This window comes from Haemaphysalis longicornis, unplaced genomic scaffold, assembly GCF_048455015.1.
Source record: "Haemaphysalis longicornis isolate Haplotype H1 unplaced genomic scaffold, Haemaphysalis longicornis Haplotype H1 scaffold_132, whole genome shotgun sequence".
In the NCBI taxonomy this organism is placed as follows: domain Eukaryota; kingdom Metazoa; phylum Arthropoda; class Arachnida; order Ixodida; family Ixodidae; genus Haemaphysalis; species Haemaphysalis longicornis.
Genome location: NW_027526238.1, coordinates 39,914 through 63,410, shown reverse-complemented (window position 1 = coordinate 63,410; position 23,497 = coordinate 39,914). Strand labels below are relative to the sequence as shown.

General features: G+C 49.3%; 1 protein-coding gene across 1 annotated transcript; it reads right to left on the bottom strand.

Moving 5' to 3' along the window:
- Positions 1-15,875: 15,875 nt before the first annotated feature.
- LOC144164667 (B-box type zinc finger protein ncl-1-like) lies at positions 15,876-18,219 on the bottom strand. Its single transcript, XM_077694998.1, has one exon. The coding sequence runs from the start codon at positions 18,217-18,219 to the stop codon at positions 16,030-16,032; it is 2,190 nt and encodes a 729-aa protein (XP_077551124.1). The 3' UTR covers positions 15,876-16,029.
- Positions 18,220-23,497: the final 5,278 nt, after the last annotated feature.

The following is a 23,497-nucleotide window of genomic DNA, read 5'->3' as shown; positions in this document are numbered from 1 at the left end:
TGCCCCCTCCTCCCAACGTCACAGCCTTAGTTGGTGCGGCCGCCGCAAACCGCGCATGGTAGTTTTTCTTCTTTCGCGCTTTGTAAAATAATTACTGATTTGTCAACCGGATAAACGATGAAAAGTGTGCTAATTTGAGCCAGTCTACGCAGTGCACGCAAAAACGGGAGCTTGACAAATTCATTTCAGTGTCCCTTTAATATATCGTGCACAGGGCCCCATTCACAAACTTAGCCGTAGTGTTGGTGTGAATGAGTGAGTGTGGCAGAGTGTTCTCAAGCAGGACGTTGGATAACGTGAGAGTTTTTATTACTGCAGTTCCTTTTGGCTCGGGAGTTTAACTGGCTCAACCAAACGGCCTTGAAACTTTGGATTCAGGCAATGTTGCTATAAAAGAATCCTGAATTTGGAGGAATGCTGAAGTTTAAAGGCACATTCACCTGTTTTTGTACATCACAGTATCGAAAATATCGATGTACCCGTCGGCAGCAGCGAGTAGCGATTGTTTGAAGAGGCAACGAGTACTGAAATGGTTTACCATTTCAGTACTCGTTGCCTCTTAGTACTCGTTGCGTAGCATTTTTCACACCCTATGCTTCCCCATGCCGTCACAATAAAAAGTGCCGTCACAAATAAAAGGAGGTGAAAGAGGATTTATTGAGGTTGTTTACCCATTTTTTTGTGGTGGAAGTTTGCAAAGCACCTGAAGATGCGAGGCTAAGCAGGGTTCGCACAGGTCCTTGAAAACCTTGAAAACCCTTCAATTGATAAGTGTCAATTTCAAGGCCTGGAAAGTCCTGGAATTTTTAAATGGTCCTTGAAAACCCTTGATTTTTCCGGAGAGAATCAATGGCCCTGTCTTTTCACAAGAATTTAAAGTGTTTGTCGTGGATTTTAGGTGTTAAGAAATGTAAAGGAACATTGTAACAATCAAGTTTCAGTGTGTTGCGTGAAATTACAAGTTTGGTGGGTTTTCATTATTACAAGGCAACATTGGGAGCAGGCACTTGTCAATCCAATCCATGTCACGATACAATCCAGTGAAAGCCAGCTTCTGTTCTCTATCTTGCATCTTCCATCTAGTCTGTGGACGCTCGCTCATTGCATGTTTGCTGTGCCTCATACGCTCCATCTGCGTTTGCTTTTACGTGCAAATGGTGTACGTGTACATTGTTCATCCTGCCTTGCAGCAACACTTGCGGATTTAATTTCAGCTGATAGTCTTGCTGCCAAAGCAAGAGATGCAGGCAACATTAACTAAGTTTTGAAATCAAACAGCCTCAGCAAACACAAAGGAAAAAGAAAAACCTCTAAATACCAGCCATAAAATAAAAAATAAAGCTGGGGGAGCATTTACGAACCCATAAGCACCTATCTCAATGTGCACTTATGTGCTTAGGCATTGTGCAATAAAAAACTTTTGCATTTTGTTAGAAAAGTTATAAATAATCCCAGATAAAACGTTAGATGGGGACCTTAAAAATGTGTTTTCTGGTCCTTGAAAACCCTTGAATTTTTGCTTTTGAAGCCTGTACGAACCCTGCTAAGGTTCTTTTGGCAACGGCGTGCCTTGGCAGCTTGCAGATTTAACCAAGAAAGCTACCTCACATGGATTCAGTCTTGTCTTGCCACAGTGTGCAAGTGCGTCGAAAGACTTGCACCAGTGCGGAATCTACAATCATTTCTTGCTGCAATTGGCAAGAGTACACTGTTGTCGCAGCCAACTAGGTAACCAAGCCAGTGGTTCATCTTGCCGTTGAATATGCTAAGCAATCCTCCCGTATTTGCTGAACAAGTTCAGAAAGTTCACTCACGCACAGAACCCCTTTTGTGCTAAAGTGTGCGAATAGGGGACATGTGCCCTCTTTCACAGTAAGGCAGATTGCGTCATCATGCCTTTTCATGCGCTACCTCCCATTCATTGTGCCTGCCATGTGCCCAAATGCTTTGTTATTGGGTGACGTGGTGTGACTACACTCTGAAAAACAGCTGCCATAGCAAGCTTGGGTTGCTGGTCTAAGCCATCAAAAAGTGGGCTGTTTGCACTCAAGTTTGCCGTGAGCACCTTTAGGGAGGTGCCTTGTCTACTGAATCAGAGCTAACGTTTGTCGGTAGTAACACTCAAAAAGTTAATTCAGTTTTATTAGCAAGTTTGAGCGATGATGATGATGATTGCTAGTGTTATCCCCTTTCTAGGGGGTAATGACGTGTCATCTTAGCAAAAAAAAAAAATATTAATACATCTATGTTTTATACGCTTCGTTTAATACTAGCGCTGCTCTTAGGGCAGGTACAAAATACTTATTTTTTTCTATTACAGGTGGTAGCTGTCCTAGGCAATATTCCACTCTGTTTTTTGTCTGCCAGCATTCTAATCTTCTCTTCGTTGCCTGGACAGCCTTGAAGTTAACTCCCTCTGTGCTACCCTTAAATACTAGGGCTTCTGGAAGCCGAATATTTCCCACATGTAGGTTTGGATGGATACACTCGCATTCCGACACTATGTGCCGCATAGTTTCTGTTTCTTTTCCGCAGACCACGCATACCCTATCTGCTTAAGGAGACGCCGGCTTGATTTCACACCCCCTCGTGGAAATGCCTTGTAGATTGCAATTCTAACCAACAGCAAGAAAAGAAGTAAAACTGCATGAAACAAATGGTCAGTGTGCGTGTGAGAAGTTCACAATGAGGCTTTGATGTCTTAGCCCTGAGCTTCCCTCGTGTGAATGCTGTCTCGCTGAAAAAGCAGTCGGCGCACACGAGCTGTGGAGCCGTGCCGTAAGGTGCTTGTATCGCACCAGCTATGTGTCCATATATTGCATAGGAAAGTGTTCACCAAAATTTGTGAGTGCTTTTCGTGCACTGAGTTGCAGCACCAACAATATCTGTAGCAGCAATCACAAAAGGCAACTCCTTGAGGTGCTGAGCTCAGATATGCATTCAAGCTTAAATCTTTAAGACAACACCACCTTGGGGTGACGTGGGCGACATTATTGTCAATCCTCATCGAAGCCCGACATTCCGTTTGCGAGTCGCTGCAGGACGGTCACTTCCGGTGCGGTGCAGAACTACACTCACCTCTCCGCACCTGAATCGACCTAAAGATACTAAACAGTCTTATTGACCAAAAGAAGGCATACAACTGACCTGAGGGCCCCTCTCCACACCTAAATCGACCTAAAAGATACTAAATGCCCCTTATTTACAAAAAGAATGCATACAACGGACCTGAGGGAGCACTTTTCCAATAAAAGGAAATTGCAGAAATAAAGAAATAAATGGACGTACTGTGACTAGCGCCCAGTACTTGCGCATTGTAAGCCATGACGCTACCCGGTAGGCAACAGACTTTTCCTTTTATTGCCTGACTTCAACATAATCACAGAAGCGACAACACAATGCAGTAAGACAAAATACTACATACTGAGCCACCATTCGGATCTCCCAGCCGAACAGCCAGCTCTCTTTAGCAGTTGGTCAAGATTTAAGTGGTGTTAAAGGAGCCATGAAGAGAAAATACAACTTCGTTTAATTTGAAACAACTAGGATTCAGTATCTCACTCAGCTCCATTACAGCCACAAAAGATGTCTTTTTAACGAAAAAAAAAAGCAAGAAGTATTTAAAAACTCAAATTCTGCGCCACAGTGACGTGCTATGAGTAAGAATGACGTCATACGGGCAAACAATAAAACACAATTTTCAGTGCGTTAACTGCACGTTAGCATTCAAGTGATGCGGTCAAATGGAACAACTAGAGGCCCCATTACAGACGTCCAGTCATGTGTCGTCACGACAGGTGAGTTAGGCGGCCGCCAATCGCACAAACAAGGTTCCGTGACGTCATAGAAAAGTTGCGGGAAATTGGCTAGGGGGTCGCGACTGCTTCACACGTTTTATTTAATATCTCCGTTATTTGTTCGAAGATTGCGATGATATTGGTATCATTGTTATCGGGACTAAGCAGTCTTTCTAATAAACCCAACTTGTATTTTGTCTTCATGGCTCCTTTAAAGGCTAACCACCAGATGGCATTAGGTGTAGCAGGACGTGCCCAGCCTGCGGTATCTTGAGGCATGGATTGTTTGTAGAGCTTGGACAAACTACATTCAGTCACGTGTTGCAAGGCTCGGAGAACAAAGGATTGATATTGGAGATGGTGGCACTGGCAGCGTGCATGTCCTGTCAAACAATTATTCTTGCTACGAGTAAATTTATTGTGAAAAGAGATAGAATCCTGTAAGTGTGCTCGTGGACAGAGGTCGTTGACAGAGCGCGCGAAGCTTCCTTGTGAGGGATTCCTTGGTTGTTGTATGAGTTTGGACTTTGACTCGCAGACGGTGTGGACTTTGTCCGTTCACCAATTGATTTCGATTGAAGAAAGCTGCGCGTTCAACTATATTGTCGCCGTTGGATGGAGGAATGCATGTTTTTTTCTCTCTTTGTACGTCCTGCAGGACCTGCAGCCCTCTACAAATCCAAGCTGCTTCGACCCTGTCAGAATGGCACAGTCAGGTAGACGTTAGTTTCATAAAGCAGAAGACCCAGCTTTGATTCCGATCACGGGAAGTGTTCTTACTTCACCCGCTATCATTGTCATCGTCAGAGGAAGTTGGCTTTCCTGCGGTGCATTTTCGGCATGACATAACCATCAGCGAGACCTAGAAAGCTTGGCTTTAAAGAAACATCAGTAGCTCGCATCAAACAAGTGACCCGTACGTTTATTTCTGAAGTGCAGTAAGTTATAAGTCCGAAAGATCTGTTATGTCCTGAGAATATGAAGCCGACACGGGAAATACTGTTTAACGTGTAGCATAAGAGCATTTTACTGGGAAAGTGGATGCGTGTACAAAAAAAATTACACTGCAGTGTTTGTGAATTACCATATAGTAACGGGACCGAGGTCCCCATGAAACCGCAAATGGTCACTCACTGCACAGCCATGTCATCGCCTTGCGTTTTCCGCCTCGCGGTATTCCGAGTCCTGACGTACATCGTGCTTACGCTCGGCGCGCAGCCCGATCGTCGTCGGTGGTCTCCTTGCCACGTGCTCGCGCCCATTGATGCGTATTTTTTTCTTATGTGTAGGCTTCACTGTGCAACAGACAATGTGGGAAAGGCAGCTCACAAAAACCAAGCTTACATCGATCTCCTTTAAGTCGGCTCCACTAAACACGAATGCATTGCCGGGAAGACATTCTTCACACAGGCAACATACACCATGTTATATTAAAATATGAAGCGCCGGAGGTGATCGGATGGTCGAAGGGAGGGGGTGTTGACGAAGTAAGGAGGAGGGGAGCCACCTTTTCGATTTGCGAACCCCCCTTTCCCCTCCGCCCCGCACCCCAAAAGAACGGGGACATTAGCTCTATAATAGGTCAGTTGTTATAAATATCCCAGCATACGTTTAGGCTTCAATCTATGGCTTATGCTCAGGAATTAACCCAAGGAATTACTTCCAGGCCATTGGGGCTGAGCCGCTGGTTCAGTCAAAGCTAATCTCAAGAGAAGCATATGGCCGGGCTGCTACAATGCCCACCGCAGTTGGTTATACACGCCCCATTCAGGCCTCCTCAAGGTGACGTTTTTCAAACATGGCCACTTGCATCAGCAAGGATATTTCGACGTGTGGCACCTAGGTGGTGGAACTCTTTTATGCTGGAGCACAGTTACGAGGTTCCACGTGTCTTTGAAGCGCAAGGCGTCCCTGCGTGTCTGTTTCTTCGCGTGCTACCGAAGGAGCCCTTGTCCTCTGACGGAGAAACTTTTGGTCATTCATTTGCCTGCTCAGAGTAGTTCTGAGAAGCTCCAAGCAGCTCCGTATTCGAGCAGTTTTTGGCTGCCCAGGAACCGCTAATAGCTGCTCTGGGCAGGCAAGCAAAAGAGAAGACGGCGCACGCGACAACGGCGCTGCACGAGCTGTTGGCGTCTCCTCATATTTTTATGGCAGTGCGTTGCCCGCATGCAATGGTAAGGGCCGCGACTCTCGCAACCGCAGCGCCGCGGTGGCGAGAGTCGCGGCCGGCCGCCTTCTCTCCACGGCCGCGGCGGGGAGATACGGAACTGAAACTAAAGCGTGGCAAACTGTTCGCATGGCGACGCAGTGAAACATCCCCCTCGCGAGGGGCACGATCAAATGCAGAGCATTTTGCGGGGGCGCACGACGTTAAGTAGTTTGCGCTACGTTAATGTTGTTGCACTTGTTGCAACTGCTGACGAGAGAGCGCTCGTCAGCAGTAAAATTGGCAGCCTCGGCGCACGTTGAGTCCGAGAGAGGGGAGAGAGTGTCCTTGAAAGGTGCCTGGGCGCGCTATCGAATGTTGATCGCGCCGATAGCGAAACGTCTGAGCCGGGCATGTCGAGGCGAGCGATGCGGACAACTACGGACGCCAAGAACGGGTGACATCGTGAGTTAAAGAAATGCTCTGCATTTAAAAAGCTATCGTCGCCCCGAGTTCGTACCCTTGTTTAAATTTTGTCACCTCAACTTCGCTGGTCATCCACCATCGCAAGTTGGCATGACTCCTATTTTTTTTTTTTTTTTTTGTAAGTACGGCTCTGCCGCCGCGCAAAGACGTTGATGGCCAGCTGGAACATGCAGCTGGTTCAACACACCGTGAATACCGAGTCGAAAAGCCCCTAGCTGCACAGCTTTTAAAAGATATTCTTTTTTTAATGCTACTTAAGCCCTAAAATTGGGACCTGTCTGTCTGCATATCCCTTGATTCAGCTTAGTGGCCAAAAGTGTGGGAATACACTTGAACGGTAAGTTTATATAGGCGAAACTTTTCTAAACCACTACATCGAGAAACACAGTTCATGAAAACATGCATATTTGAGGCACAACTGGAACTCGCCGTGCTCTTTTAATGGAAAATAAATGTCTGCTTATATTTTCAATAGAAAATAAAAAATACGCGTTGAAAACAATCCTTTGACTCAAAATCACAAAGACAGCAGGCGCCAAGCTTGGACCTCATGGCAGCGTTACGAGCGTTGCTTCCAGGACCGCCTTCACGGCGCATTGGTGCGCGCATTGTTGGCAACAATGTAGCCTCCACAGTGCTGCACCTAGCTTGTGGTATGAACTACAGAAGCTCGTTATGTTCCTGGAAATTACGAGATCCGTCAAAATATGACGAGTTTAACACAGTCCTTCAGGTGGAAATCGCTAGAGCTAAGAAAAAAGATTTCATAACATTTACTACAGCCAAGTTGGGACCACGACCTGCTTTATAGATAGCGACCTGCCCATCGCAGCTGGCGACAATGGAAGCCAGCGTGCCAAAAAAATTGGCCGCGTATCTGCTCCTTTCGTTGCAAATGTCGTAAAAGACGATAGTCTTTATCGACTTTTGCCGAGTGAATTCCTCCCTTCGCTTTCCCGCTCCCCTCTCATGTTCCTGTTGCGTCGCGCTCCTCCCAAGGTAAAGGCACCAAAGGTTTGCTTAAATCATTTTAAATTTCCCACGTTCCACTGCTCCAAACCGGGTGTCTCGATGCCAACGCTGCCGTTCGGCGAAGCCGTGTGTCAATCGAGGCGCCCTACTTCAACGTCTATAGAACCGCGTTTCCCTAGTCCACGTGCGTTCCAAGCTGAACGTGGAACCTATCTAGTGGAACCTTTCATAACTCTTGCCACTTCATTTCTTCAAATGCCGCCAGAAGCTACATGGCGCGGGCGACAGCAGGCGACGGCGGAGTGAAATATTTTTTCTTCAGTTGATGAAGTATTTAATCTTGCGAAAATCAAACTTGTACGATTTCTTATAAAGGAACGCAGCAAATATTACTTCTGTATTAATTTGTTGTCTTATATATGCGTAATGTCTTGTTGTTCTTCAACAATATTGACAAGTATGAACATTACACCGGACTTAGACGGGCACATTTAGCTGTGACTATATAAGACTATTGCGCAGGCATTGTTTTACTTTGGCCGGGTGGCTGAATCGAGTCACAGACAGACATACAGACAGACCAAAATTTCTGGGTTTAAGTAGCCCAAGAAAGACTATCGTCTTTAAAGGGACACTGAAGTGAATTTGTCAAGCTCCCGTTTTTGCTTGCACTGCGTAGACTGGCTCAAATTAGCACACTTTTCAATGTTTATCCGGTTGACAAATCGGTAATTATTTTACAAAGCGCGAAAGAAGAAAAACTACCATGCGCGGTTTGCGGCGGCCGCACCAACTAAGGCTGTGACGTTGGGAGGAGGGGCGCCGTGATTGGACGATGCCCAAGGTTAGCAATCACACAAGTTTCGGTTTCGGTTCTGTAAGACATAACCAATGGCGTTGTTGGATGGGCATTCTCAATATCTCAGTAATCATCGTACCGCGCTTCTGCCATGTTGTCGGCTGTAAAATGCACAAGATAAGCCTTCCAGGACGGCTTGTAGTCGTAGCATTCACTAGCCGAGACCTACGCAGTGCATGAACGCCCTCCGCGTACCCGCAGACGCCCAAATGTCATGCGCTTTTCCCCCATATTTGGAGCTTGCCTCCCTCATGCCTGTATCGTAAAAAGTGTGTTCGCACCAGGCCAAGGGTCTGTTCATTCTGGCCTGTGCCCACTGCCTGCAAGCAGTCGGTGCTTATGGCAACAGCACGCCAACGAGAACTCGCTAGCGCGCCAGTGCCAGCCGGCGCGCGTTTTGTGAACTAGTTCGTGTAGCCATGAACGTTGCGGCCCAAAAGAAGGTGAACTCAATATAGAAAACATCGGTGGAAAACAAAAAAGTTAACTTACAAAAAAAAAAGCACATACCCGCGGGGATTCGAACTCATGACTTGCGAAACATTTGCGGTATCAAACCTAGCTCCCCAGACCACTGAGCCACAGAGCGGGACGCGATGGCCTTGCTAATATGGGGTATATATTGTATAACTGGTTTATACTTTTATTTAGTTTTGGCATTTCAAGCAGCTTAGGTGAATATTTGTTGTACTGCGATCGTGCAGTTAGCGTCGCCCGAGTTTCCACAGTAGCTCACGTCTAGCAATTGCATTTCGTAGACGGAAAAGCGTTCGCAGATGCGTAGTCGTGCTGCTGACCGCTGTGCTTGTTCGCCCAGCGCAAAAAAGTGCTTCCCGCGCCCTAGTTTTACGCTGTACGGTAAAAATATCAGTTGATTTTATTTCCTTAGTACCTATATTGACTTCGCTGACTCTTCTCCCGCCTTTAAGAGGCCTTATATTTTCCTACTGGCGTACCAGTCAGCGAAGCGTCGCATGTGCGCTTGTGCAACGCTTGTGTGAAGCGACCTTGACTTGGAGCTAGATACAGTGCACAAACAAACCAAGTAAAGAAAGGCACATTCTTCCACTCACAAACGTGTCCTGGCTTCGTTTCAACTAAGCGAACGAATTGCGACCAAGTAATTTTTTTTAACCTCCTTGATTGCGACGACCCGCCGGCGGCCGGCGGACGAAACGCTAGGCCGACTGACTCTGTCGGCCGGGGAGCCGTGCAGTAGCGCGTCCGTGGCGCAGCCAATTGCAGCTCATCCCCTCCTGACGTCACACGAAAACGCCACAGAAAATGGGCGAGCGTAAAGAGAGAAGGACAGCATTTTCGAATTAGTTTTTCTACTAAATAAAATCGCGTAAACGCGCTTAGAGTGGTCGAAACATGGCCTGGGGACTCCGGACTACAATTTGCGCTAGTAATCCCGCAATGTTTACATATCACTTCAGTGTCCCTTTAAAAAAATTGCCCTGTAGGGACGGCGCGCTCCGTCAGTTAGGGCTAAGTTCAATTTCTAAACTAGCTTCGCTTCGCTCGCAGTGGGGCCGGCGACTGCTCGCATAAAATGTAGTGGTCGTACCAATCAATGCCGATTGTTCCGATCACTACCGGCCAGCCACGAGAATTCACGGTTAAATCTAGAACCGTCCCTTAGCTAAGCAAACGTCTGCCAACGCACACAAGTAAACCCCAGTGTCGCCATAAGCGCCTGCTCGACTGGCATTCTTTATAACGTGCGAAAACTTTGTGGACTTTCGCGTTACGTCGAGGAGCTTTCTTTTGACGCGAAGCTCGTCTATGCACGTGCAAAAGTTCGCAGGGAAGGCTCGAATTCGTATAAACAACCAAACAGCGCCATTGTGTGCGTGGAAGCGCCGTAATTCTTGCGGGAAAAAGCGAAGGGAGCATTAATCAACGTCAACCTTTCCAGCGACTGCGGCATTTTCACCGTAACTGGGCTGCCACGCTTGTAGGAGCTCCGCTGGGGTGGTTTACACGCCATACAAATGGCAAACTCGGGTAAAGCAGCCGTCCCAGGTAGCTGCTGGCGCTGAGAACCAGTTTTCTTCGGGATATCTTTTTGAGTCACTGCTCCCGTACCGAAGCGATCGGAACCTGGTGAAAAAAAATTGCCTTTCCCGTGCGCCTGCTGGGCTTGCTCAGCTGTACGCAACAAACACCATCGCGTACGATATGTTCACTGAAAGTAAGGTGTGCAAAAATATTGCCGGATCTTTCAGTATATTCTTTGGCGAACGCGTTTTTTTTTTTTTTTTTTTTTGTGCTGGGTATGTCGCGGAGTCTCCTTGCTGAGGTCGACATACATACAACCTCGGCATCAGTCTCACTGCCGCTGCTTTTTCAAGAATCAGTATACACAGCCTCGGAAGCTGAAGGCAAACCAAGACTGTGCGGGGAATTTCTGATGCGCGCGCGCTAGTTTATATATATATATATATATATATATATATATATATATATATATATATATATATATATATATAGGAAGATAGGTCAGCAGTCTACAACGCCAAAGGAGGCATAGGGGTGTGGTTAGGCTCTTTTTCTTTTTCACTACGGTTAATGAAGTAAACATTTTTTTTAAATATACAGAAGAAAGAAAGAAAGAAAAACACGCGCCCAGAGTGGGGACCGAACCCACGCCTTTCGATTACATGTCGAATGCCTTACCAATTCGGCTATCTGGGCGACTGAGTTCTCCTTCACTTTCTGGGCTATTTATATTTACTAGAATTGTATCTGACGCTTGAGGGTGGTAGCCAGCGCCACTCTGACTAAGGCATTCGACATGTAATCGAAAAGCGTGGGTTCGGTCCCCACTCTGGGCGCGTGTTTTTCTTTCTTTCTTTCTTCTGTATATTTAAAAAAAATGTTTACTTCATTAACCGTAGTGAAAAAGAAAAAGAGCCTAACCACACCCCTATGCCTCCTTTGGCGTTGTAGACTGCTGACCTATCTTCCTGTATTTCCTCAACGAGCCCCTCATTCCCCTTACTATATATATATATTGCCACGAACGATACATTGGGTTTGTTTATTTGTGTTTTGCTTTTTTTACCGCCCGGCTGCGCCGGTCTGTGTTATCTCTGCGCCAAGGGAAGCGCGTGTTCCATGCTTCTGGGTCTTCTGCGGGGGCTCCTCGGAATAATGGCGGTTCCCGCGGCTGCTGCAGAACGACAGGAGGATTGGCTTGGTTGAGCATGGTGCTGGTTGCGACGTCTTTCTTCTTCGTCTTCTCCGGTAGTAGACCGAACTCGGGTGGTAAATCTTGCAAGCGGAGGCTGGCTCTTGTTGGACTGGCTTGGCGGCTTCCAGGGGTTGTAGTGGGCATGAAGGGTGCGTACCCAGCACCTCCACCAGATGTCACGAAGACAAGGGCGATGCAGTTGTCTTGAATGAGAAACACGTTTATTGGAGCGAACTTGTGCTCCCCTAACAACTCAAAAGAATACAGAGGCGGCGAAGCAGCGGTCAACAAAGTGACTTGCACAGGCGAGTGTCGTCGAATCGAATGCTCCGGCGTCCGCACTGCAGGCTTTTTATCTTTCGGCGCGCGTGGTTCTCGAAACGTCGATTCACATCGAGAACATAGCAGATCCAAGAAGATTATTCTGGGCTGTTCACGTTAGATCGGAATGCTCTCCCTATCACGACAGATAACACATGCGGCACAGAAAGAAAGAATGGAACACGCGCTTCCCTTGGCGCAGAGATAACACAGACCGGCGCAGCCGGGCGGTAAAAGCAAAACACAAATAAACAAACCCAATGTATGGTTCGCGGCAATATATATATGTGCTATGCGTCGTAAGCCAACGGGAATTGACTGCGCGCCGACTGTTTCTTCCTGTTCTTCATTTTGCTTTTGATGCACCGTGAGTAACGTGCGCACAAAGTGCTTCCTGTTCATTTTTTTCTGTTCCTTGCTATCGAACGAAACACGCTGAATATTTCTTTTTGGTTCGTTCTTTATGATGTCCGCGCGCTATCAAACGCACGGGATGCCATGGAGAACGCGTTAGAACAGGGTAGCAGCTGTGAAAGTTTTTTTGTGGACGATGACCGTTCGGGTGGGTGAGCGTTCGGTGGCAGCACACCGCGGACCCCACAGAAGGCGCGCACTTCCTGCAGTGTGAATCTGCAGACCAGTAAAAGACGAAATAACAATTAACAACGGCAGGCCGAGCAAACGCGTATACAGCGGAAAAGTGAGGATCAAATACAGAGTCAGCCGGTGCAGTTGCGTTGGAAAGAACAAAAAAACCTAAACAAGCAATAACAAATTCCGTACGCGGAATCGGCGCGCGTGGACAGGTCGCTGTCTAATAAGCCGGTCGTGGTCGGGACACCCTGTGAGAAATGCTTAACCTTTACCGCATTACATATCGCAGCGACTCGACCACAACCATAAAATACGCGAATAACGGAGCAAAACTGACTCGGTTAAGTTATCCTATTTCCCCAAGAGTTATCCTATTTCCCCAAGACTATTCAGTAATGCGTCCTACCTGCTACAACAGTCGGCACTGTTGACAACGAAGCGTTTCTGAAGGCTTTGCGAAAATGCGTGCGCGCGTGTATTAGTGTACATTGTACATTGCTAACCTCTGTTCTTTTTTGCTTGCATTAAATTTTTTATGTATACCCCCCTTCCACAGTAATACTATAAATGTCGATGCAGATAGACAAGTACATAAAAAATAAATCGTACTTTCGCGCCAAAAAGTGCGACACACCGTGCTTCACCTTCCTCGAAGGTAGTTCAAAGTGGGCTGTGTACCACTCTTCACTCTTTCTCCAAGACGGGACATACCGGTCGAGGCCGCGGCAAACAACAACAAGTGCTGCAGATCAACATGTTACGCGGCCACAGGGCACGAACCCGTGATAGGCATGCAGTGCAGCCGGAACACAGGTCGAGGCGACGTTCTATCCCCCGTCCTTTTCATTGCCGTTTGGCGACGGCGCACTGCACCAGTGCGCACTTCCACTTATCGGGTGCAGTGACGATAACCTGCGAGATGAAATCGATGTGTGTCGAAGTGCTAGCCACAGCCGACGATGATGATGGAGAGAGCTGGGTGAACTCTGGCCCCGGAACAGCTGTATAAACGCAGGGAGTCACTCCGGACCAGAGAAGGGGAAGTCGCAATACCGTCTTGAGGTCAAGCGCTTGCCATAACACCGATTTACATAGATACAACAGCACTATCAACCGACGTCGCGTTCAGCATAATCATTTATGCTTCTAAGGTGGCCTAGTATACGCGCCATTCAGCTGCGGTCTATACATAACAACCTGCGCCCGCTTTTTACCTTTCCACGAGGAACTTAAGCATTTTAGATGCGAAGCATCTTATATGCTCGGAGCTGTGTCCCTCCCTCCCTCCCTTGTTGTTGTCCGCCGTCCGCACTTTACTGCGCATGCGCGTCTCTTCAGCCCCGTCAGCGTTTGGGCTGACGTTAGCGCAGTCCACTGTAAAAAGAAACAGTTAGGCGGCGCCCGGTTTCGATCCCACGACTCTCTGGCCGCAACGGGAGGTACGTGGCGCTCTTCCCACTGCGCTACAAATCCGGGACAGGAGCAAGTGCTACGAACGCGCCTTATGTCCTTGACTCATTCAAACTACGTCAAGAAGCTACTGATACAACGAAGGCACGCGAAGCTGAACGTCAACGGAAACGACGAACTGAAAACTTTAGAGGGGGATGCTGAATTTCCTGCGGGAAAGATGTGGCGGGAAGCGCCACGCGCCTTGCAGCTCAACCAGAGAAGAGGACGAAGAGGGCGGGCAACGGGGTAGGAGCGTGAGCACGCAATAAAGAAAGACGAGAACCAGGAAGTGTTCCATCAGGTAACACGGGTGTCGGTCTCTTCGCTGTCTCTACATTTCTCTACATTTCTCTGTCTCTACATGGGGGTTCACACTACGTTCCCATTCGTGCTCCGATAAATGAAACAACATAACGGCAACACAATGGAACCTACACGGAACCCCCATGATGCTTCGCATCCTCCTCATGGTTCCCCACGGGAAGATGGTGTAATTTTTACAGTAAAGGCGGCCACATGCGGACTGAATTTACCGTATACCTTACTGTCCTACTCCCGTTGGCTACTGACCTTCCTTCTTACTAAAGCATGCCACAACCATCTCTTCGATTGGTCATTTCGACTGCCCAGAACAGCCGTAGTTTCATTTTTTTTTTTTTTTTTTTTTTGCAAATAGAATTTCTATAGCGAGAGTGGTCCTGGATTGTCCACGAACTTTTCTGGACTGGCTGATTGAGGAGAACTTGGTCTTGTCTGGTCGGGGTCGGGGTCATGGTCGGGGCAGAAACCTGGAGGCTCACTAAGAGGGTTCAACTTAAATTCAGAACGACTCAGCGGGCAATGGAACGGAAGATGATAGGTGCAACATTAAGGGACAAGAAGAGAGCGGAGTGGGTCAGGGAACAAACGCGTGTTAAGGACATATTAGTAGAAATTAAGAAGAAGAAATGGACGTGGGCAGGGCATGTAATGCGAAGGCAAGATAACCGTTAGTCATTAAGGGTAACAGAGTGGATCCCTAGAGAAGCCAAACGTGGCAGGGGGGAGGGGGGGGGGGCAGAAAGTTAGATGGGCAGATGAGATCAAGAAGTTTGCGGGGATAAATTGGTCGCAGTTAGCACAGGACCGGGAAAATTGGAGATTAATGGGAGAGGCCTTTTCCCTGCAGTGAGCGTAGATAGGCGGGTGATGATGATGATGAGAATGATGATGATATTGTCTAGTCGCGGCCGCTCTCGTCTTCACTTGGCTACGGACATGGTGCGGGAAATCGGCGTTTCCATTTTCGCTCACTACAGGGCTCATCGTAAATCACTTTTTTAACGTTTTGGATACGGCAGTCATTGAATTTACCCAGGTTCGTGGTGTGTACTACATTCCCAACGCGCATATAGCCTCTTCTGCCTTGCTAAGGCTGGGAATATTCATTTGCTTCGTAATTGGGGGGAGGATAGAAGGTGCAGAACATTGAAGCGGAACATTTTCGCTACGTGCTACGTTTCTCGATATCTGTAGCTGTACTTTAATGCGTTATGCAACTTTTGACAGCATTGATTGATTGTAGGGTTCAAAGCGCCGACGCAACGCAGACGATGGAGGCGCGCCGTTATGGAGGGCTCCGGATTAATTTTGACAACTCTGGGGATCTTTAACGTGCGCCCAAATCTCGTACACACGGGCGTTTTTGCTTCTCGCCTCCATCAGCAAAGCGGCCGCCGCGGCCGGGAATCGAACCCGCGACCTCGTGCTCAGCAGCTCAACGCCTTAGCCACTGAGCCACAACGTTTGACAGGAGACACCAGTGCAGCAGTTTGGTTGTTCAGAAAAGTGCTTTTCTTTTAGTGCCTGAGGAGGAAGTAACAGTTGACGCGAGCCTTGGAACAACTTGCACGAGATGAGTCGGAAGCCGGTTCTGGAATGAACAGCCGGCGGTGCAAGATTTTTGGCAAAAAGAAAAAAAAAAAAGGGAAAACTCAGTCCTAACACCGGAGTGACCTCCGTTGATAACGACACGAGAAAATGCAAGCGGGCATTTCCTCTGGTGTGAAAAGCTAACAAACGCATACCCTTAGCCCCCTTTTAAAACAAGAACGGTACTTCCTTTTCCCGCCACTTCCAGCTACTTCCGTCAGTCCATTTTAGAGAAGAAAAGCAACAACTGCATAACCGAATGTTAACCAAGGGGCAAAAGCCACGGCACAAGTTAGAGACTGTCCAGACGGGAACGAAACGAGGCAGACGGCTGCACGTAGCGGTAGACGTACAAGCGGTTGTCCTTGCTGGCCAACACTACGGAGCCGTCGTCCATGAGCGCGATGTCGGAGCACTGCGCGTGCTTCGTCATGGACTCGAGAGCGTTCACGAGCCGGCCATCCTGCGTGAACACCGTGATGTGGAAGTTGTTGTGGTTGTCCGCCACAACCACCTCTCCGCGCTCGTTGATGCACACCGCGATGGGATAGTCCGTTATTCCCTCCCCGCCGATCTGGCGCACGAAGGCGCCATCGTAGCTGAAGACCTTGACGCAGTGCGCCCTGTTGTCCGCGATGAAGACCTCCTCGCGGTCGTTCACAGCCACTCCGATGGGGAAGTCGAGGTGGTCGCAACACCGGAACTTGCGCAGCACGCAGCCGGTGGGGTCGAAGACGGTGATCCGCATCACCTTGCTTTCCACCACCACCATCCTGCCACGGTTGTCGACCGCGATGCCACGCGGGTGCTGCAAAATGGTGGCGCCGAACTGGCGCACGAACTGACCGTCGCGTGTGTAGACCTGGATCTGGTGGGCCGGCGAGCGTTCGGTGACGACGATGTCGCCCGTTCGGGGCGCCACCGCCACTCGGTTGGGGTACAGCAGCTGTCCGTCGCGATTGCCGTACTCGCCAAACTGGCGCTTGAACCGGCACTGCCGGTCGAAGATCTGGATGCACTGGTTGTGCGAATCGGCGACCACGATGTCGTTATTGTCGGTGACGGCGACGCCGGACGGTTCCGTGAATGGAGCCTCCACGGCTCCTCCGAAGTCACCTAGCGTGCAGAAGTACGTCATCTTTTGCCGCTCGACAAGCAGGTTGAGAGTTTCCGATCGGGCATTGGGCAGCGGCGGGGCGCAAGCACCTTGGAGATCACGGTCTGCGACGTCGCGGGGAGCGTCCCCGCTTCCGCTCGGCAACTCGGTGGGGTTGAGGTAGTTCGAAGGAAGGCTTGACCCGAAGAGGCCTGGTGGACGCACTGGTGCAGAGCGGTCATTCTCGTGCTGGGTGGACCCGTGCTGCGCCGGGCCGGATGCGGCGACAGCGACGGGCGGATGCTGGGGATCTTGCTCCGAATCTTCGCCGCCGTCGACGTAGCCAAACGTATTCGCAACAACAACAGGGATCGCTTGGTGATTCGAAACAAACTCGACGTTGGTGCTTACAGGGTGTCCCTCTTGCTGGACCGCCAGCATCTCCTGGAAATGGGTCTCGATCCACTCGTCCAGTGCTCGAGCCTCCGCGTCCTGCAACAGCGCCCCCAGAATGGTGCGCAAGTGAGCCATTCCCGAGGCTCTGCGTTCCTCCCGCTGCCGATTCCGTTCAAGCGCGGTCATGCTGGCTTCGTACGCGCTGTCCAGGTCGTCCACTACGGCCTGCCGGCGTTCCTCCAGCACGGACAGATAGAATTCGTACGCGTCGTCCACCCTCTCCCTCGCTCGCCCGTACTGGGCCTCCAAACCCGCAGCCATGTGCCGCAAGGCCCTGAGGGCAGCTTCCAAGTCGAGCCTCTGACCGCGCCAATGCCCCAGATCGCTTGGCGGTGTTTCCGCGCGCCGGGGGGTAGGCGGTGGCGCCGGGCGATGCGTCGCCCTTCGCTGTTCCTGTCGCAGGGCACAAACCTCGCACAACGGCCGGTTGCAGCAGCCGCAGAGGGATGTCGACATCGCTGGGCGGGGGTGCGAGTGAGCCGGCTGCTGTTCCTCCAGCGGGACGAACCGGTGGCTCTCGAAGAAGCGCATGAAGTAGTGGGCCATTGCGCAGTTGATGCAGAGCAGGTCGGCGCAGTCGAAGCACCGAGCCACGGCGCTGTTCTGCTGGCTGTTGCAACTGGTGCAGCGAAGGGTGGCGCCGTCTCGGGCGCCTGCTCCCGGGCTGGAGGGGACGTCGTACTCTGACGGGGGCGTCGCTGGACGTTCCGGCTGATCGTCGCTGTCGCGCTGACAGAGCGGGCAGTTGATCGCGCCCCCTGTGTATATCTCCAGAAGGCACGGGATACAGAAGCCATGTGAGCAGTCCAGGGGCCTGGCTGCGCTCGAGGTGGTCTGGCAGAGGCTGCATCTAGGGCTTGGCTCGGGCGACTCGCGAGCGCTGGTGGGGTATTCGTCTTCCGAGGAGCTGTCTTCGTTGTTGGACTCCATGCCTTAAATCCTTGGGGCAGCGACGCGGAGAGGCACACAGCTCACGCCATGCGGAGACCAGCGAGTCTTATGGTGGCGGGGTGTTCAGCTGCCACCCGCCCGTGAAGGTCACTGCTTCCGCGGCCGCGTCGATGCCCGGAGCCCGTGAGGCATTCTCAGCGGCTGGTGGACTTCTCGCTCGGTGTTTGGGAGGCGCGCGGGTCTTGGGCGACCACCCGGCGGCTAAACCACTGGGGGTTCTTCCGCACTGGTGCTCGAATGACCGCTCGGCCGGCCCGCCCCGCTTCGTCCTCTTCACCGCGAGCCCACGCGCGAGAACACGCCGCATCGCCGTGGCGATGGTGGTGGTGGCCCATAAAGTGGCGCATACCCACTGAGGGGAATTGGCCAAGAAGATTTTTTGTTTCATTAAAAAGAACCAGATAAGGCAAAATAGTACAGTTGAAGAAAAAAAAAATTGCACGCAGGTTGAAGAGAGAAATAGAAAAAGAAAAAGGAACGAGAGAGCCTGATCGGAATCGTTTTAGCAAGGCAGACGAGCCGTCTCTGAAATGAAGGAATGGATGACGTGACAAGCATCCCCATGGCAGTGGCCTAGCTTCGTGCCCCCAAAAGACAAAAGCACTGGCAAAGTCAGTGGCGTTCTTGTCACCATTCTTCCATATTAAAGCACGCCTACTAAGTTGGGGAGGGATCAATCATGGTTCTAGGTTCTCGAAGGTCATATACATTGTGAGCTAGTGCAGTATGGCGGGTAGATACAACGTTAACTCGGGCGAAGGAATAAATCTACATAAATAAGGTTCAGCAAATCTTGGCAATGGTCTAGGTGGTTTTTGAAGCGTGTAGCTGCGTTTCCCCACGTATTCTCTTGTTCTTCCCATCCGTCGTACGCCCGTGTCACACAGCGTACCTCAGCACTCCAAGACGTTCGTAAATAAGCAGAAGGGAAGAAGGTAAGACATCACCGCCAGCATAGATTTAACTCTGCAAGACCGACATCGCACATTTGCATACCCGCGAGAGTCGACGCATAATGACGCTATTGTGAGAAAGGACGACGGTAATCAAAACGCGCTAAACCTACGTCATAGAAAAATAAAACGCTAAATTCTCGCAAGCGCAAAAATGAGTACAATTTGGAATACTATAGCTGAGCAGAGTTTGGGTTCGGGATAGTTGGTAGCGGTAATCCAGGACTTCGTCTAGCGCAAAAAAAAAAAAAAAAAAAATGGAAGGAAACGCGGCACAGGGCACACCGGCACTCAGTCTCAGTGCGTAAGTGTTTCTTAAAGACGATAGAATTTCTTGATCTACTTAATTTCAATATGTTTGTGTCTGCCTGACCCTCAATTCCGTATTTCGTCAGAAAGTTAAAAGAATTTTCGGACGAAAAATTTGTGTAGGCAAAACTTTTCCAAACCGCTGAATCCGAAAACACTACTTGCCAGCATTGCTAAGTAAAAATAAAACATCAGGCATATTTGAGGCAATAAGGCAATACATAAGTGGTATTCGCACTGTTAGTTTAACTAAATATACATGGATGTTTGATTTCTGCATTAGGAGGTAAAAAAATGCTCCCTGGAAAAAAATGTTTTCACCCGAAAATACAAAAAGCGCTCGAGCGAGCCTGCGCCTCGTGGCAGTGTTTCAAGTTCAACAGAAACAAAAGGTGGCCTTAGATGGCGCAAGCAGTGGAACGCGGAATAATTTTTTTTTGCGATACTCTACCCTATGGCATAAATTCTACATTACAGGTATAAGTTAACTCCAGTTTTACTGAAAAACGCAAGGAGGAAGCGGTGTTGGGGTCCCCGCATCCGCCGATGGAGGTCACGTGGTCTGCCAGGGTGGAGGCCTGTGCCTCGAAGCTGTCTTGTTCTGGCCGCTTCCAACGAAGGGCACGTCCACAGCACGTGTTCTGTGTCCGCATCTTCGGCAGTCAGCGATCTTTGCAAAACATGCGGCCAAAGAGCAGACCTCAAACACATAATATGGGCATGCAGAGAAAAGCAAAAAAGACACACAAGGAATAAACATCATTAATGAGGAGCAATGGGAGACGGCGCTGCTCAGCTCCGAAGAACTACTACAGCAACTACTGATCCAAAAAGCTGAAGAAGCCACCAGAGGTCAAGGACTGCTGGCCGACGAATGAAAAGAAGGGCAGGGAAATCCCACTCCTTCTCCTTGTGGCTTTCTGGGGAAAAAAACAAATTCTCTCTCTCTCTCTCTCTCTCTCTCTCTCTCTCTCTCTCTCTCTCTCTCTCTCTCTCTCTCTCTCTCTCTCTCTCTCTCTCTCTCTCTCTCTCTCTCGCTCTCTCTCGCTCTCTCTTCGGCAGGAGCCGTGCAGAAGGGGGGCAGTTTTGTGCGAACGGGGCATGTTAGCGTGGTGGCCACGCCCGGGTCACAGCGGGAGAGAGGGCTACACCAACACGAAGCCTTGTCAGCAAGACCTCCTCCAAGCGAGCGAATTGGATTGACTGTAGCAAACCTCTTTTGTTTTTATTGTGAAATGATTTAAAGGGCGGGGAAGGGCATGAGAGGTGGGGTCGAAGAGAAGAAGACAAGCATTCATGTGGCCGGGGCGACAGAAGACTATCGTCTTTCAACGATATCTACAGCGAAGAGAGCAGATACGCGGCCATTTTGTTTTATTTTTTGCGTTTTCGAGCGTTATTTCGCCGTGCAGTAACGCTGCTCATCTCCCCGAGTCCACAAAGGTGGGTTGAGGGTTGCGTGCGTCTAAATTTAGCGTCTTGGTTCATCATCATCATCATCGTCAGCATCCTAAACATTACCAGAGTCCTTCAATGCTTTACTGGTCACGAAACCGCTCCGTAACTCAATGGGAGAGCTTCATATGCTGCGTTTGGCCGCCGCGCGGTGGCGCCACCCTCTCACTGAGGTCATTCCTCGGGCGGCGTTGCGCTGGCTCGAACGGCGGAGCCGCGGCGAGTTGTGTTTGTTTTGTGCGGGAAAAAAATGTAACGTGCATATCGCCCTCTTGTGATGCGACTTAAGTAGTGCAACGACGATGCCGAACATGTGTTGCATCCCGGGATGTCTTTCCTTGTACAAAGATACCACAGAAAATGTTTCCTTGTTCTGTTGACCGAGCGACGGGCAGCTGTGTGAGAAATGGAGGGGCGCCATTCCAAGGCAAGCAACGGGAGATTTCAGCTTCGATTATAAGTGTGCGACAGTGTGTGGAAATGCACTGTTTGTGAGAATGGAAAAAGCAACCTACCCTTTTGAGAGCATCGTGGGCCTAGAATTGTACAAGGCTAATTTAACGCCGGATTTTTGTCATATCAGTCAGGTTGTAGCGGTGCTTCATTACCTGTTTGCAAACTTGTATTACCTTGCGCTCAGGCTCGCGTGTAAAAAAGCTTTGGGAAATCCTTGTGCTTTTACTTTTCATATTTCCGCGAATTATCCCTTAGGGTTCGTTTTGTTTGTTTTGTAACCGCGCGTGGCCGATTCCAGTTTCTTATCTGCGTTTCAACCGGAGCGCCCGTTTGCTCTCTTTGCCGTACGTCTCGTCGGACAATATTGTTTGATATGGAAAGGGTGACACCTTGTCGCCAACTTGATTTTTTGTTTCTTCGACAATGTTCTCGATCCTATTTCCATGGATCTGAAATTAATAACGTTCCAAGAGTAATGCATGCATAGCAAACGCCGTGCAACTCACTTTATCGACGTTCATCTGTTCACGTCACACTACGGACTGCTTCTTAGACGTGTTTCATTCTAGTCTTTTGTAGTGCAGGAGATCGCTAGCTCGCTGCGTTCAGAAAAGCTTTGCGTCGTTCTTGGCTACGTGGCAATATTCTGTTTCATCCGTGTGGTGCACATCGCAGCGCGAAAAATAAATTTTTGTACTCTGGACCACGCTCTTTTGTCTCCCTTCGTAACATTTAAATTTTTTGTTGCGTGTGATAAAATCAGTTTCATTATTCTTTTTTCGCTTCCTGTTTTTACAAGGATTGCAAAGCGTGGAAGCAGAAAGACACATGGAGAAACATATATCTCTTCGTGTTTTGATCCTTCGCGTTTCTGCAGCGTTTTTAGATGTTCTCAAGTATGTACCCACTCATCGAAACGACAATACTATTGGGCTATCTCTTTTAGCGGTCTGTGCATTCCAGAGCAATCAACGGATTTATTAAGCGTAGTCTGAACGACGCGTACTTATTTTCTTTCAGTTTTTTTATTGTATTATAGATAGGCCCGCAGCAGTCCGTGACTACACAGCTACCGCATGTGTGGTATTTACAACTTTGCTTTAAGAAAAGAAGCAATATAGATTTAAAAATCCGTAAACACGACGGCGCAGCGCTTGTGCCAGAGCACACAGAAGCCGTTGTCGTTCGCGGCCGAAGTCTACGGTAACTTACTTCGAAAAATAAAACCCCATTGAAGGCAGGTGATAAACACAATAACTGGACTATTCATCGCTAACTACTACGAAAAAAAAACACTTAATCACCGCGCAGACAGCAAAAGCAGCGAGCGTTTGCACGCCAAGAGCTGGCCAATACGCCGCACGCGCGGCGGCTGGATGACCTTCGTGCGGCGGTGGCGCCTGTAGTGGCGCGCGCGGTCCCTATATGAAGCGAGCGCCGAAGTTTCGTGACCAGTAAAGCATTGAAGGACTACATTACTTAGGATCATACGCGCCGAGGAAGGCGACAAAGGCGATGACTGTTTGCTATATTAAGTGCGAATGCACTTCTTAAGCGACCCTGAACCTGCGTCCACCGGCGATGTCCGCGCTCGTGCGAATGCGCGCAGCCTGGCCGCTGACATGGCACATACCCACGTGGGGGATTGGCCAGGAATCTCCTCGTCTTCCTTGGCAACGGGGGGAGATGGGCGCGCTCTGCCTGGCCGCTGACATGGCACATACCCACGGGGGGGATTGGCCAAGAATCGGGCGTGAGAAGGGCTAATGCACCTGCTTAAAGGAGTACTGACACGAAATTTCAAAGCTGAGATCCGCTCTAGCAATCAAGTACAACGACAACACAAATAGGTGTCTGTGAATTGAATAAATGCATCTTTCTTTCTTTGTAGTTGTGTGTGTGTGTGTGTGATCTCTCTTTCGCGAACAATACCGAACCGCGCAAATTCAACTCGTGCATTCGCACTTTCACATTCTTCCCCTCGGGGAAATGCGGGGAATTTTCGTTTGTTGAGCAGTCCGTTGCGTCGACGTGCACGAGTTGTGCTTAGAAATCTGTGCTAAAACGAAAGGTTTTTAAATATT

Excerpts from the sequence above, each read along its gene's own strand:
- LOC144164667 (XM_077694998.1), bottom strand. The coding sequence starts at position 18,219 with ATGGAGTCCAACAACGAAGACAGCTCCTCGGAAGACGAATACCCCACC.